Here is a 14,366-nt window from a genome sequence, read left to right as displayed (position 1 = left end):
GCGTAGGAAGGTTTCCTAGTTTCTTCAGATTACATTCTCCTCTGTGCAACGCTGACCCTTTGTGGAGCCAGCATTGCTGTTCCTACAGAACATGCATGGGTGGGAAGGGCTGAGGAAGGAGCTCACAGCAAGCAGAGCTTATCATGATTAGAACATTCAGGTCAAGTGCACTTAGCCAACAACCCACTCAAACCCCCACAAAAAGATAACAAACAGCCAATCCGCACACACCAACACCGTTCACACAGATTTTATCCTACCACTGCACCATGTGAGCATACAGCGATAGCGAAACACACAAAGACCACCTTTTAACTTTTGCTCTAACTCTGCCTCTTTCAGAAGGGTCTCAAAACCCAGATTTCCTGTGTATCTAAAGCACAAGACTCTGCTTCAGTGTGCCTTATTCTCCTGAGAATTGCTCTAATTTATATGCATCAAAGAAAAAAAGAAAAATAACACCACCACCAGTTTGCTTCAGCCTGAACATTTCCCACCAAAAAAAAGTTCAGTTGTTTCCAACACCAAAACAAAGATACTTTCAGATCACACTATTGATGAACCCTGTGAGAAGTTTGTTAACCTTGAATCTTGAGGAAGAGACTTAAAGTCCAGCAAGAGGAGAGCATTCCAAACAAGAGCAAGCCACTGGAAAAGCAAATGCCAACTTGCCTAAATCTAACAAACTGAAAAACCTCAGCTTTATTTGCACTAGCTACCTGTTAGACTTGGGAAATTATATCTGTGAAAGCTGTGGGTACAGCACACAGAAGGGACTGATGGAGCTCAACTGTGAAGACTGCTCAGAAACAGTGAAGCTCAACTATGCACCAGGTAGCTGTGTCCTAGCTCTGCCCAGGACAAGAGGGCCATCTCCCCAGAGGCTGAAGGTCCTCTCCAAGTACAGTGCTCCTGAGGGCATCAAGCAGCAGTCATCTCTAGTGCACTGAGCAGCACATACTGTGGAAAGAAAGCAAGGATGAAACACCAGTCACGTGTCAGCACCTTCCACAGCTTGAACATCTTTTAACAGCATTCAATAACAATGTGGAAAGCTAAATTCTGACACTTCACATTTAGCAGATTTCTTTGCATTAGCCCAGCCTTCCTTCAGTATTCTCCCTAAAAGAGATGACTAAAGTAGTTTGCGCAACAGATTGTGAAAATAAATTCATTAAAATTTCAAAAGTGCTGTTACCGCAGCGATGAAGTTACACAATAGAAGTACCACATAAAACTCATTAACTGCTTTTACAGTAGATTTCCAGTATATTAAGTAAAAATGGTAATGCCAATGAGGTCAGAGTTACCAAAACCTACTTGTTATAGAACCAGGCATCATGCATTTACACTGAAGGTATTGCAATTACAGTACATTACTATATAATTAGAGACTGTATTGTAAGCGGTGCATTGAAGGATGAAAGTTAACATCAAGATACATTCCATATATATACATACAGCTATTTGGAGTGCTCGGTTTTGATTTGAAAAGCCATCGATGTTCTAGTGCAAATGTAATTCTGCATCTGAACATGTTTGGAAGGCGCTGACACATGACAAGTTTTCATCCTCACTGCCTTTCCACACAGCGCACTAGAGATGACTGCTGCGTTTAACATGCTTGTGCTGAAGAGAATGCCTGTAGGAGTGCTGTGCTTGGAAAGGACCTGTGGGAGATGGCCCTCCTGGCCTGGGCAAAGCTAGGACAAAGCTGCCTCACGCACGGCTGAGCCTCTTCAAGCTCCTCCAAAGACTGGGGTGGCCAACCACAGCTCACAGCTGAGCTCCAGACTTGGAGGAGCACCAGTTGTGGTTGGACTTGATGATCGTTGGGGTCTTTTCCAACCTGAGTAATTCTATGATTCTATGATCAAAGAGAAGAATTAGACACCTATATTCGGTTCAGCACTCTACTGCAGGAAATGAGCACCAAGTACAGCACAGATATACTGTCCACTGTGAGCATCACTGAAAAGCCACTGCAGTGTTCACTACTACACAGAGCTCCTTGAAAAAACACAACAAAAATCTGTGTTCTCTGTTGAAGCTCAGAGTAATAAGGGCAGCTATAGCTAAGGCTGGGTCACTGCATGTTAGGATGTGGAAGAAAGCAGAGGACAGAATCAGCTTTACTGACAAAAGTTGATTTCACAGAATCACAGAATTATCAAGGTTGGAAAAGACCTAGATCATCTAGTCCAACCATTACCAATACTTCCCAGCTAAATCATATTCCTCAACACAACATCCAAATGTTTCTTGAACACTCCCATGGTCGGTGACTCCACCACCTCCCTGGGCAGTGCATTCCAATGCCTGATTACCCTTTCTGAGAAGTAATCTCCCCTGGTGCAGCTTAAAACCATTCCCTCTAGTTCTATTGCTGATTACATGAGAGAAGAGGCCAACCCCCAGCTCACTACAACCCCCCTTCAGGAAGTTATAGAGAGCTATAAGGTCTCCCCTGAGCCTCCTCTTCTCCAGGCTGAACAATCCCAGCTCCCTCAGCCGCTCCTCATAAGGCCTGTGCTCCAGACCCCTCATGATTTCCTATCAACTACATGATTTCCTATCAACTAGTAAACAAAAGCATTCTGTACAAATGCTCAGTATAATTTAACAGGAAATATCATTTAGCATATGAAACCGGTACTGAGACTATATTGCTTGTATTTACCTTTAATGCCTCACAGCCTGAGTTATGCCATCACCAGCAACTTTCCTACTCACACAGTTCTGCAATATCCCAGGTTCCGATTAAACAGGTAACTCACAGAGTGGACTGATGATGAATCATGTGGATATCAGTACCAATTACACAGAGACATCCATGTATCTATACCTGCTCTTATCACCTGTGACCACACCTTTCTTATCAAGGTGGCTCAAACATGGATGATGAAGGCTGATGAAGTAGACTAAAACTGAATACGAGTGAAATAGAGGCAGCATCAGCGAGCTTGGGTAAACAGCTTAAAGAGTTTGTGTTCACTGTGCCACCTCACTTTTTATTTCAGCCCATAGATAAGGAGCGTTCCTGGATTCTGGGAATAAGCCAAGCTCCCACAAAGCAGCGTCTGTGTTATGCTTCCTACAGTCACCAACTGGCTTGGAGATTCTGTCCCAGGCTCTGAATTTGGATTGTGCCAGGTCTATGATATTGCTTCAAAAGAACTGCTAAGCAGACCTTGGTTAATGTTTTCCCAAGCTTGCCAAGGAATGGAAAGTTTGGCAACAGACAACAGTAGCCAGGCATGATGGGTTCAGCGTAGTTTTCTGTCAGTCTCACCAGCCCGTGTTTTATAAAGGAAAGGAAAATTCCATTCCTCATGGGAAGTTCAGAGTTTACAGATATAAAAACACAGAGCAAACGCTGTCATGTGCTATTCCCTAAAGCATTCTTCATTACTATCAAGTATAAATCAGTCAAGCACTGGAAATAATAACATTCCAGCTGAATGCTACTCTGACGCTGGAAGGAGAGGGAGAGAGAGCACCTCTTTAAGAGGAAGCTCTGCTAATAGAGAAGGCTGAGAAAAGCAGCTTAAAAATGAAGTCTAAACTCACACTATGCAAGATTCGAATTAACAAGAACTGACAAGTTAGTTCTTTCTGCCTCTGTAGAAACTACACTGACAGAAAGAATTAATAACTAGGATTATACTGGGGATATACACGGGACAAGATTGTTCTTTGCTTGCAAGGTGTGAAAGGACAACATTGCCTTTTCTGCCATCACACTTATAGATAATCACGAAGTGAAGCATAGCTGGTAAGCCTCAGCTCTTCTCTCAATCCTAAAACAAACACCACAGTCAATTTAGTCAAATTGTTTCACTTTAACACGTTCTATTGATAATAAATCTTAGACCTGAGTGGAGAGGTTATTTTATGTCTGCGATACCTGTTTTGTCTACCGCCTGTTCAACAGAAACAATTCAGCCTCAAACCATTTTAATAGGCTAACAGCAACAATACACACAGGCATGCTAAATTCCTAAACCACTGCCAGCTGCTGCTTTTATCCCTTGTCCAACCAGCACGGGCTTCAACTCTGCTGAGTTGATGGTAAGCTGAGAAAATTCTGATTGAAAAATGACTTCTTTAACTATAAACACATCGCCTGATGATGAGGAGCCAACACCACTTCCGCTCCCTCTTCCTGGGAGCAATAAGCATTACAAGGAGGTCCGAACTTGAGAAGAGTACATGCAGAGAACCTTCTATAGCATAATTAATCCAACAGGTCCATCGAGAAAAAAATTACAACACGGCTCTCCAAATTTTAAACTGCATACTCAAGCCAGGTCATTTAAAATGTAACTTAAAAAATGAAAACACTGGATTTCATTCAAAAGAAAAGAATTTTATAACCTCTAAGCCAGTGTATCAGATGTATGTAGGGTGAGAAAGCTTTAACTCATAAGACATTTAGTTGCCTTCCAACTGATTTGACTAAGATCCCAGTCACTTCCTACATCACTACATTACTAATGAACAGTTGCTGCTAAAACTGATACTGCTGATGTTTGGATATATTCCACCATTTCAGAGTACAGTGGAGAACAAGCTGTCCTGAAATCAAGAGGTCTCCCAGTTCAGAGCTATGGGCCAATAACATAGCAATACAAAACCATTCTCTTGTATTTGTTTAGTATGTAACAGGAAGATGTCAGTAGCAAGTCATTATATATCATTATTTTTATCATTATTTTAAGTATATTGAAATTCTGTTAAAATTAGTTGCTCCACAACTAGCAAACTAATGGAGGCTGGTTTCTACTGAACTATTAGCCTACTGCCCTGCACCCTTCCTCAATTAACAACAGCTTGTCACTGTGCTCCATAAGCGTGGTAAACCCTCCATCCCACCTCACAGCTGCACATCTCTCATCTGGTGCTTGCCTACTCCACCCAGAGGCTGATGTTCATGGAACTTCACAGAACTTATGAAGCAAACTTTGGGATGCTCACCCCACTGTCAAAGTCAGCTGAGTTCTACTGAAGTTGTTAAAATTAAATTGATACAGTGATTACACAATCTTTCTTTCCTTTGAAAGCAGGCTAAAAACCCATTAACAGCCTTACTTATGTCATCCCTTCATTCTCGTTCTTCATTTAAAAATAACAATACTGTTCTACTGCATTAGCTTACATAACCCACCCCTGAGCTGAAACACTTGAAACTTCCAGGCTGTATTTATTAAGCATACGTGTCTCTGTTTGTTCATTTTAAGGTGCTCACTATTATCAAAAGTAATAGTAGGGAGATGGATGAAACCACGTAACGGCTACTGCCCAAAGTTTCTGGACCGGCATCACTGCAGGCAAGAACCGCATTGCTTTTTCTCTAGTGAGCTGTCAGCCGTTCTCATGGTTACTGATGCAGGAATTTGCAATGACAGGTCACAGTTATGAGAACGAGCAGATTTGTTTGGCATGCTTCTATCTAGGAAATAACACTACCCTAATGAAAAGGAGAAGAGACTGCTGCACATCATCACGCTACTCAGTCTCTGAGGAAGCCACTTTAAAGCCTTTGTCCCAACAAAGAAGGTGCTAAACAGACTTAACCCAGTTCTTAAAATTGCTTGTTCACACAATAAAGACAGAAATACATCTCTTGTATTGTCTTCATTACTATAAATGGACCAATGGAGCTTTTTCTGAAAAATTCAACTACATACACAAACTTTCCAGATTGTGGGCAGCAGGAGTAGAAAAAGCATGCTTTCCATTTAAATTCAAAGGAAGGCAGGAATACTAACTTCAGCTCATGCAATAGCAGCAGTACCAGCTTCTCCCACCTTTCTAACCATTTGCTGCCAGAGAAGCCGTCCTCCAGGAAAGCCAGATCAGTTTACTTCCCAAAGCCACTACTACTGCAAAATGAAGTGTGGAATTGGTGATGAGGAGGCAAAACATCTACCTAATCTGCTGACTTACCCTCAAACATCAGCCTTCTATATACAAAACAATGTTCAGACCCTTCAGAACCAAGATGGAACTGCACTGTAACGGTCAGCTATCATTCCCAAGGAACTCACTGTTCCATCAAGGGCCATAGCATTCCAGGGACATACCCTCATATGGCTCTCAGTAATATGCAAGATGTAATGCTGTCACAAAGTGCCAATTGGTCCATGCCGGAACACTCTGTGAAATGCTTAACTGAGTCACTGATGCTCTCAGAAAGCTCCTTGTCTACCCAGCAAGCTTCCAGGAAGAGATTCTTCCAAGGCATAGTCAGGCATAGCACTGCCAAGCTTATTGTCCCAAGATTCAAGGCCTGGCAACTTGCAGGCAGCAAGCCCTACATGCACACCAAGAGCCTGCAGAGTTTTCTGTGTTTCCCGTGGGTCTGTACAGGTAGCTCAAGGGCCCACTACATTTTGACACACCTGAGTATTAACTTCCTGGTCAACAGTAGAGAGGCCTTCCTGGGAGGGCTTTCTTCAGGTCTCAAGTTTCTGCATCTGCAGATGGAAGCCTTGAAGCCCTGATAACTAGAACGCTATCAGAACTTCTGCTCCTGCAGCTGAAAGACCTGGGCAAGTTTCCAAGGTTCCTATGAAGCACTGAGGACTCTGGTAGGCTCAATAGCCCAGCAGCAGTCCTGGGAGCCCTGGTCTGAGCTGCATCAAAGGGCGTCAGGCTCTGCGTCATTTCCAAAGAAACATCGGAGGAAATTCTAATAGAAGGAAAAATTCAAAACGTCACAGTTTTCCACGGATCAGAGAACACCAAGTATGGCTCATTTCCACTGCAATTCCCTGCAGAATGTCTCTGATCTGTGTCCTCCCTGAAAATGAACCTTCAGCTGTTAAAATACATGATACTAAATCAACAGACATAAATAAAACACACAAGCTTACCTTTAAAATACAAAAACATCCCTTGCTATCCCAGAATTTCTAGTTATTCTCATATGGATACGACTGCTGTGAGTCCAAAGCCTTTCATTTTAAAAAAGGCAAACAACAAACCAGATCTACTCATCCTTCCTCGATACTAGCAGTAGAAAAGATGCATCCTGTGAAGCCAAAGCCACAGAGGTTCTAAGCAGGTACTACTCCACTTGCCTTGTTAATTACTGTTTCTTTACTGAAACGGTACCTCTAGAGACCGGGCAACTGAGCACAGGGCTGGAAGTTTTAGAATATTGCCCAATAGCAAAAGACAACAGCCACACAAACCAGTGTGTTCTGGTCACCTGCTGGGATGTTCAGCCTACAGGTCAGCCACTTGAAACTAACAGTAATGTGAGTTACCAAAAGAAAAAGGGCAGATTCTTGGGATCCAAGTTCTCAGAGGGTACTGTGGCAAGGAAGGGAGGGATGAACTACACCAGCACATACAGAGCAGATCAAAGATTCAGCTCACTTAATTTATTACGCAGCATCATAAAGTTTTTGATAGTGCTGCAGTTCTAGAGTCTGACGTACAAGACCCAGCTTGCCAACCTGCTGCACAAATGGTAACGGACACAGGTGTCCATCAGAACCCAGGCTGATGGTGGGTAGTTTATCCCATCAACCCTACAGGTGGGGAAAAGTAATCTGACCCTTGAGGGCATTTGACCAGGTGTGAATACTTCAGCACTGAGACTTTAAAGAACACTGAAGCTGCACTGAACTTCAGAAACTTGCAAAAAGCTTTTTCATGAGACTGAATTCTCACAATACCATTGGAGGTCTTGATTTCTCATACACCGAGATGAACAGGACATTCTTCCAGCTTAAAATATTTGTCATATGGCAATTTTTATCCTCCTATCATCCATAAAGCCTTTGTCACTTTTAGAGTTTCCTTTTCTTGCCATTTAAAGATGAAAAGAGCCTTTTTCAATTTCACACAGTGCCCAGAAGCCCCCTATGATTCAGGTTAAATTAATGCCATTCACATGCACTCAAATTGCATGCTTTAGATGCACACATGTATAACTACAGAGAAAGATACAGAATGATTCAGGACTCGGTATTATATGCCATATCAGTACTTCCAACTTGCAAAAGCAACCTCAAAGCAGCTCAGTTTCTCACCTGAATACCAGTTTCTGCTTTAATTTATGTGCATAGACAAGTTAACAGATGCTATGATGCCATCCCAGAGCTCTCTGTATAACTTAAGCAATCCCAGTAAACTCTCACTCTATGTTTGCCACACGTACAGCTCAGGATTACCTCCACGCAGCTCATTATCACACCCACTCGCCCACTGTAATAGCAGCGTTGTTGAGTCAAAGGATCCAACAGCTCTTTTCCATCTTTAATTTCTGTTCTTACGCTACTTGCACAGAATCCCTGCTAGCACAGCACATAGCTCAGAAAAGAAAGGCATATGGTGATAGAGCAGTAATTGTTTCCCTCCACACACCAGTTTATATCTCAGGATAGAAGGTACAAATTAAGTAGCGTCATTACTGGTTTCTTGGAAAACAACATGACAAAGTACAGAACTTTTCTCTTTCCCCCCCAAGTTGATGCAAACAAAGCCAATATTGCGCACAACATTTTAGTTCCTGTACTATGTGTCCTCTAAAGTAGTAAACCCGCAATTAGCATGAGAAAGGTCCAGCTGGAGGTATCAGAACAACCAGCATTACTTCTTGCATATGTATTTCTTTCAAAACATATGTTCTGCTTGAGAACAATAGAGTGCCAGTGGGCTGGCAGCAGAAAAACAATTTAAGTTATGGTCTCACTAAAGGTAGGAGGAAGAATTCGCTACAGCAACGTATTACACTTATAATCCCCCAAGAAGCCCATTACAGACAGTCAGGCATATGTTAATGGCCACGGAAGAAAAAACACAACCAAACCCTAACTAAGTGCTTTTAAAAGTGCACTTCATGGATGAAAGCTGCCAAATTACAGAGAGGATTTACTGAGAAGAATGTGCTACTGCCAGGATGGACAAAAGCACGCTTTCTACCCACTCCAAGCTCCTCCCCATCTCCTGTCATGCTCACAGCAAGAAGCAGCTCAAAAACTGACAGCCTCAGAACTCCGGGACTGGAGGAGACAAAAAGAAAAATAATAACCCCGCTGGTTAATGCCAGGAAAAATGTTATTTTGAAGATCTAACAAAAGAGGCTGGGAAACAAAACAACCAAAAAGACCCGAGCAACGAGCAGAAAAAAACCAACACCCCTCAAAATTACTGGGACAGCAAACACAGTTCCACAGGAAACCAAGAACACCTAATGGGTTTTTACAAGGGCCAACAGCAAGAAGTGCTTTGAAAACAGCTCCGCCACCGACCCACGGCAGGACTTTCCCGGAGTTTGCATGGAAGGAGACTCGCACAGTTCCCCCTCCCAGCCGGGCGACCAGCCTTTTCAAACGAGGGCGCTCGACGAAACCCAAGCAGGCTCTCGGCACTCGTGGGCGAGCCCCGCACGCTGAGCCCCGCTCAGCACGAGTCTGTTTCCCCCCCTCCCCCCTTTCTCTTTCTCGCTGCCGTTGTTGTTTCCCCGCCGGTCCCAGTTACGGAGCTCCCAGCTCACCGGCCGCCCCCTACCTGGCTGGATTCCTCTCCGCGCTCCAGGTGCACGATGCCCTGGCTCCTGCCCTCCGTGTCGCTCAGCACATCGTCCTCCGAGTCCTCCAGGAGGGACGAGGAGCCCGTGGAGGAGAGCGAGGAGGTGGACAGCCTACGGGACTGCAGGTGCAGCGAGCTGTCCGTCCTCAGCCAGCCGCCCTCCGGGTGCGCCGGCGGCGCCTTGGGGCCGCCCTGCGACTCCTCGCTCTCCTCGGCGGTGACGGTGAGGCGCGGGATGACGGGCGGCATCACGCCGTTGGGGGGCCGGCAGCCCCGCTTCGCCGGGTCGGGCAGCTGCCGGGCGGCGGCGGCGGCGACCGCGGCACAGCGCGCCTCGAACAGGGAGCGCAGCTCGCCCACGCTGAGCCGCGTGGCCCGGCTGAGGTCCGGGCTGCTGTGCAGCGCCGCTCGGGGCTCCGCGCCGGGCTCGGCGGCGGGCGGCTGCCGGGCAGAGCCCCACGGCCGGCGGCCGGGAGCGTGCATCAGGGAGCTCCTGCGCCGCGCCAACGGGGAAACTTCTTTTGTGGCTCAGCCTCCGGCCGCCGCTCGCAGCCCGGCGGCGCGGCTCATGTCCGGCCCGGCCTCCCCGGGCGGCTCTGACTCACCCGCAGCCGGCTACCGCGCCCGCCGCTCCGGCTCCGGGGCCATGGGGGCTCGCCGAACCCGCCCGCCAGCCGCCGCCGCCGCCCCGCTCCGCCTCGGCGCCGAGGGGAGGAGCGAGCCGAGCCCCGCCACGGGGAGCCCCGGCCCGCCCGCCCCTTCCCTGCCACCGCCTCCTCCGCCCTTCTGGTTTCGCTTTTCCCCTCGGGCGGCCTCCGCTTCTCTGGGGCCGCCTTCCCGCACTTACCTCGACACGAGCCGCCGCTCGCTCCAGCCGCCCCCAGCGGCCTCCTGCTCCCCGGGCACGGCGGCTGCGCAGCGCGGACGATCCCCGGCCCGAGCCCCCTATCGGGGGCGGGCGGCTGTGATCGCCCTGCCGAGCTCTGAGCCCTCCTGGGCCGACACGGGCGGTGTGAGCCCCGCGCGGCACGTGGCGCGGCGCACCTGGACAGCTCCGAGGCCGCGTGGCACGTCCCGCCGCCCCGTGGGCTCCGCACACCAGCGCCGTGCTCGTAAAATACCCGAACTGCGTGTCCGTCCGTCCGCGCTTCGCTACCGGGCTGTGCTGTGAGGCTCTCCCACATCCCGAGGTGCTGCTGTGGCCCACTCACCTCTACTAAATGAGTTTCTCCAGATACCGCCCTGCTTGTCCGCTGCCTGTAGTACAGCGTGCACTGAGTGCGGAAGCTGGGGCCTTTGGGCCAGGAGAGCTGTCCTGCCTCAGAATTCCATCAGCCGGGATGATTAGTAAAAGTAATAATTGGAGAACCAACTGCTAAAGTCTTTAGCTCAGTTCCTGCTCATTTACCTCATTGTTTCCCTGCACCCTTCCATCTGTTTCTCCCATCTGCTGTCTCCAGCCTGGTGTTCAGCCGGTTGCTCTTTGGGTGGAGCAGAACGGCTGTAGTTGGGCTGCTCAGCCATGCCGTGCTGCCAACCAGGGCCCCGCAACCCACCTCACTGTGTCTGATCACTGGCAGCTGGGGGAGCCCTACAAGCTCAGTGCCTTCGGACTTAATTCTATGACCAGGTGCGGTGGGTTGGGCAGGGCCACAGCTGCCCACAAATTATGTTTGCTTACCAGAAACGTGCAGGAGAGAATGGCTTGCAGCAGTGTTTGCCCAGTACGTGGGGCAGGCGTCCTGCAGGGAATGGACATGAGCAGGTCTGAGTTCTCCCTGGAAGAAAAAGCAGGCACCACTTACATGACAAGCTGTGCAAGTCACTTCATAATTTATAGTTCAGAAAGGCGGTCTTAAAATACAGTTAGGCCCTGCACAACACATTCAATTTTAATCAATCGGTATATTGGACCGGGCTCTGAGCACCCCAATATAGCTGTAGGTATCCCTGTTCATTGCAGGGGAACTGGACAAACCACCTTTAAGGGCCCAACTCAATGATTCTATGCACAAAAATAGGAAAATAACATTTTAATAATATCAGTTAGTGGCAATTGGTTAGATAGGATTAAAACAGGTTAGTTAGCTGCTTTTGTAACACGTCAGCATTAGAGAGCTGCTGAACTCTGAGGTTTAGCTGAGATTTAATTTGAAGTCTTTCAGCACTAGCAGGAGAATGAAAGACTTTGGTCTGTCAGGTGCTGCATTAACTCACAGCTGCACAAGCTTTAGGAAAAATAACTGTGTCCTGACGGGTGAAATGGTGAGAAATTGTATTTTCCACCTGTGAAACGCTGTGTTCCTGGCAACAAAGGGCTGTGAGTGTTCATTATGATGCTTGGCAAGAGCCAAATCTGGTAAAATATGAAATAGGTGTCCCTCTTTTGCAGGTGTGTGAACTGACATACAGATGGCCGATGAGTTGGCTGCAGACATGTAGTGAGTCAGGGGTGGAACAGGGTGTTTGGTTTGTTGCTTGCTTCTCTAACCACCCGCTCACATTCCCATCTCCAAGGCAATACGTTCATCTACCTCAGTCATTCTGATTCATATTGGTATTCTTACTGCTTTGGTTCAAGTTTCACACACTCCTGCTATAAAAACAACTTTCTGCCTTTATTTATATTGGCAAAAGAAGGGACTATTTTGTTTTCATGAAACCTCTTTCTAAACATTGTTATCATTAACATATTACTTATTCCTTTTAGTTTGCATTTCTATAGGGTGCCTAGGCCTTGACAGTACAAATGCAACAAAAGATACTTGTAGAAGATTTGAAGGGTTTCACACAGAAAAGAGTTTAAATATGAGGTAGAGGAGAGGCTTGGGTTTAGTTTGGCCTACTCGATAAAATTCTGCCCACATGAAACCTTACCGATGGCTTGAAGCTCAACAGCTGGAAAACACCACATCTTTCAGTTCAGCACGGGCCTAAGAAGACCTCAAAAGTAGTTGGAAGTTGTGATTCACATATTGCTTTTGGATGCAACAGATACAAGTGAGATAACGTTTATATCCAATTACAAAATCTCAGAACCAACTGGTGTAATAAGGGGAACAAAACAGAACAAAATAATAATAATAATAATAATAATAATAATAATAATAATAATAATAATAATAATAATAATTTTTTTTTTTAAAAAAGGGTCAGCTTTCATATGGGAATGTCCTTCTCAAGGACAAGAAGATCGGTTTCTGACCCTGAAAGGTGTAATGGAGACCCTGCCTGGCACACGGGCCATTCACAGCCCGAATGTTCCCCCCAGCGGCTGAAGCTGAGATCACCATTGCTCTGGGAAGGGGAAAAGAACAGCTGGCGGGGTCAGGGCTTGGCGACGTCAGGGCAGCAGCCGGGGTCTGCAGGGTGCTTCATCGGCAGGAAGAGGCTGGGACTTCGAGCCCAGGTTAGATGAGGTGAAAGAAAGCACCGTGCTAAGTAGCAGCTATTTATTTTACGGATTAAAATGTTGTGGGCTGTTTGCCAAATTCCTCTTCAAGCTTTCCTCTGCAAAAGTTGGAGAATTTTTGATGTAAACTCTGCTTAATGAATGTGTCAGCTCAGTGTATGCCCTGTGGAAAAGGATTTATGAATCTACTTTTACCCCAGAAGCAGTATAGCTGTACCTCAGACACCAAGTTTTAAAACCCTACTGTGGATTGATAAAGATGTACGTGTGAAATGACACAAGCAGTTTTCCTGCTTTCCCTCACCCTGGCCCTCTAACCCAGAGCCTGAGGGCCAGCACAGCATGAGCAGAAATCACTTTTGTGTTGCCCAGCCCTGCTGTCAGCTCAGCTGTGAGCACCCCAAAGAATTACACCTGAAAGGGGAGTCCAAACCTGATGGGAAAACATCGGGGAAGATGCTGTTTAAGTGGCATAAGACAGTAATCTCAGATATGGATTCCAAGGATATGAGAGATGACTTGACAGGGGATTTGAGCATTGAGATTTTGGGTGAAAGTGAGCACGGCCGTAATGATCCCAGTAAGGATCAGAGGAACTACAGGAAAGCAGTAAACTGTGGGGGACCTCTGGTGGCTGAATTTCAAATTACATCCTTAAATCATATTCCTGAACAAAAGTGGCTAGAACTTTTCAGTCGGCTCGTACAGTAGGTTGTAAGAGCAGGAGCTGGTAGGCGAGGCAAAACACACCAGGCACATCCAGACACCAGAGCCCCTGAGAAAAAGGGCTTCAAGATAAATAAGGTGACAGCCACGCTGGTGAGAAAAGACATAAGGCTAGGGAGAAGGAAGGAGTGCACGCAGCAACCTGCTACCAAAATGACCCGCAGTGGCTTGCTGATCCATAGAGCACAAGGTTGCTCTACAGAGAAGTGCTACAGGAGGTCAGAGCTCCAATGGAAGTGGAGAGAGAGGAAGTGAGAAAACACTTTCCTCCCACATCTGCCCTATCTCATACTGCAGACTATTACTATTCTGTGCTAAGGAAGGGGAAGAGAAAAGCCTTTTCTCCCTGTTTATCCCCAACATTCCTGCTGCTGGCATCATGGCCAACATATCCAGGCAACAGAATAAGCTGAGGCTCCAGGTGCACTGCTGTGCAAGCACGTGCTGAGAGCAACAGCACTCACTGTTAGCTTGACAGGTGCATTAGTCCAGGGTGGCTGCAGGCTGATAGAAGGGCACCTGAGATGCTCACATAGTTTCCTATTGTGTTTTTACTATTGTCATCTTAAGTAAAAGATCTAATTTCTAGGACTTTTACCAAAAAAATCCACATGAAACTCATGACAAAACAAGAGGAAGTGTTGCTGTTTTATGTTTGAGATTATTATAGATTTTTCTGAGT

General features: G+C 46.5%; 1 protein-coding gene across 3 annotated transcripts in view; it reads right to left on the bottom strand.

The window, feature by feature from the left end:
* Positions 1-10,179, bottom strand: part of ITPKA (inositol-trisphosphate 3-kinase A) — a 35,734-nt gene extending 25,555 nt beyond the window's left edge. For all 3 annotated transcript variants that reach the window (XM_015864256.3, XM_015864257.3, XM_085550277.1), the window contains exon 1: positions 9,526-10,179. In XM_015864256.3, the coding sequence (XP_015719742.1) occupies positions 9,526-10,029 (504 nt within the window). In that variant the 5' untranslated portion in view covers positions 10,030-10,179. The remainder of the gene's footprint in view (positions 1-9,525) is intronic.
* Between the last annotated feature and the right edge of the window lie 4,187 nt (positions 10,180-14,366).

The sequence above is a fragment of the Coturnix japonica genome, chromosome 5 (genome assembly GCF_054131305.1).
Source record: "Coturnix japonica strain WE chromosome 5, WE-NBRP24, whole genome shotgun sequence".
NCBI classification, from domain to species: domain Eukaryota; kingdom Metazoa; phylum Chordata; class Aves; order Galliformes; family Phasianidae; genus Coturnix; species Coturnix japonica.
This window is presented reverse-complemented; position numbering and strand designations above follow the sequence as displayed.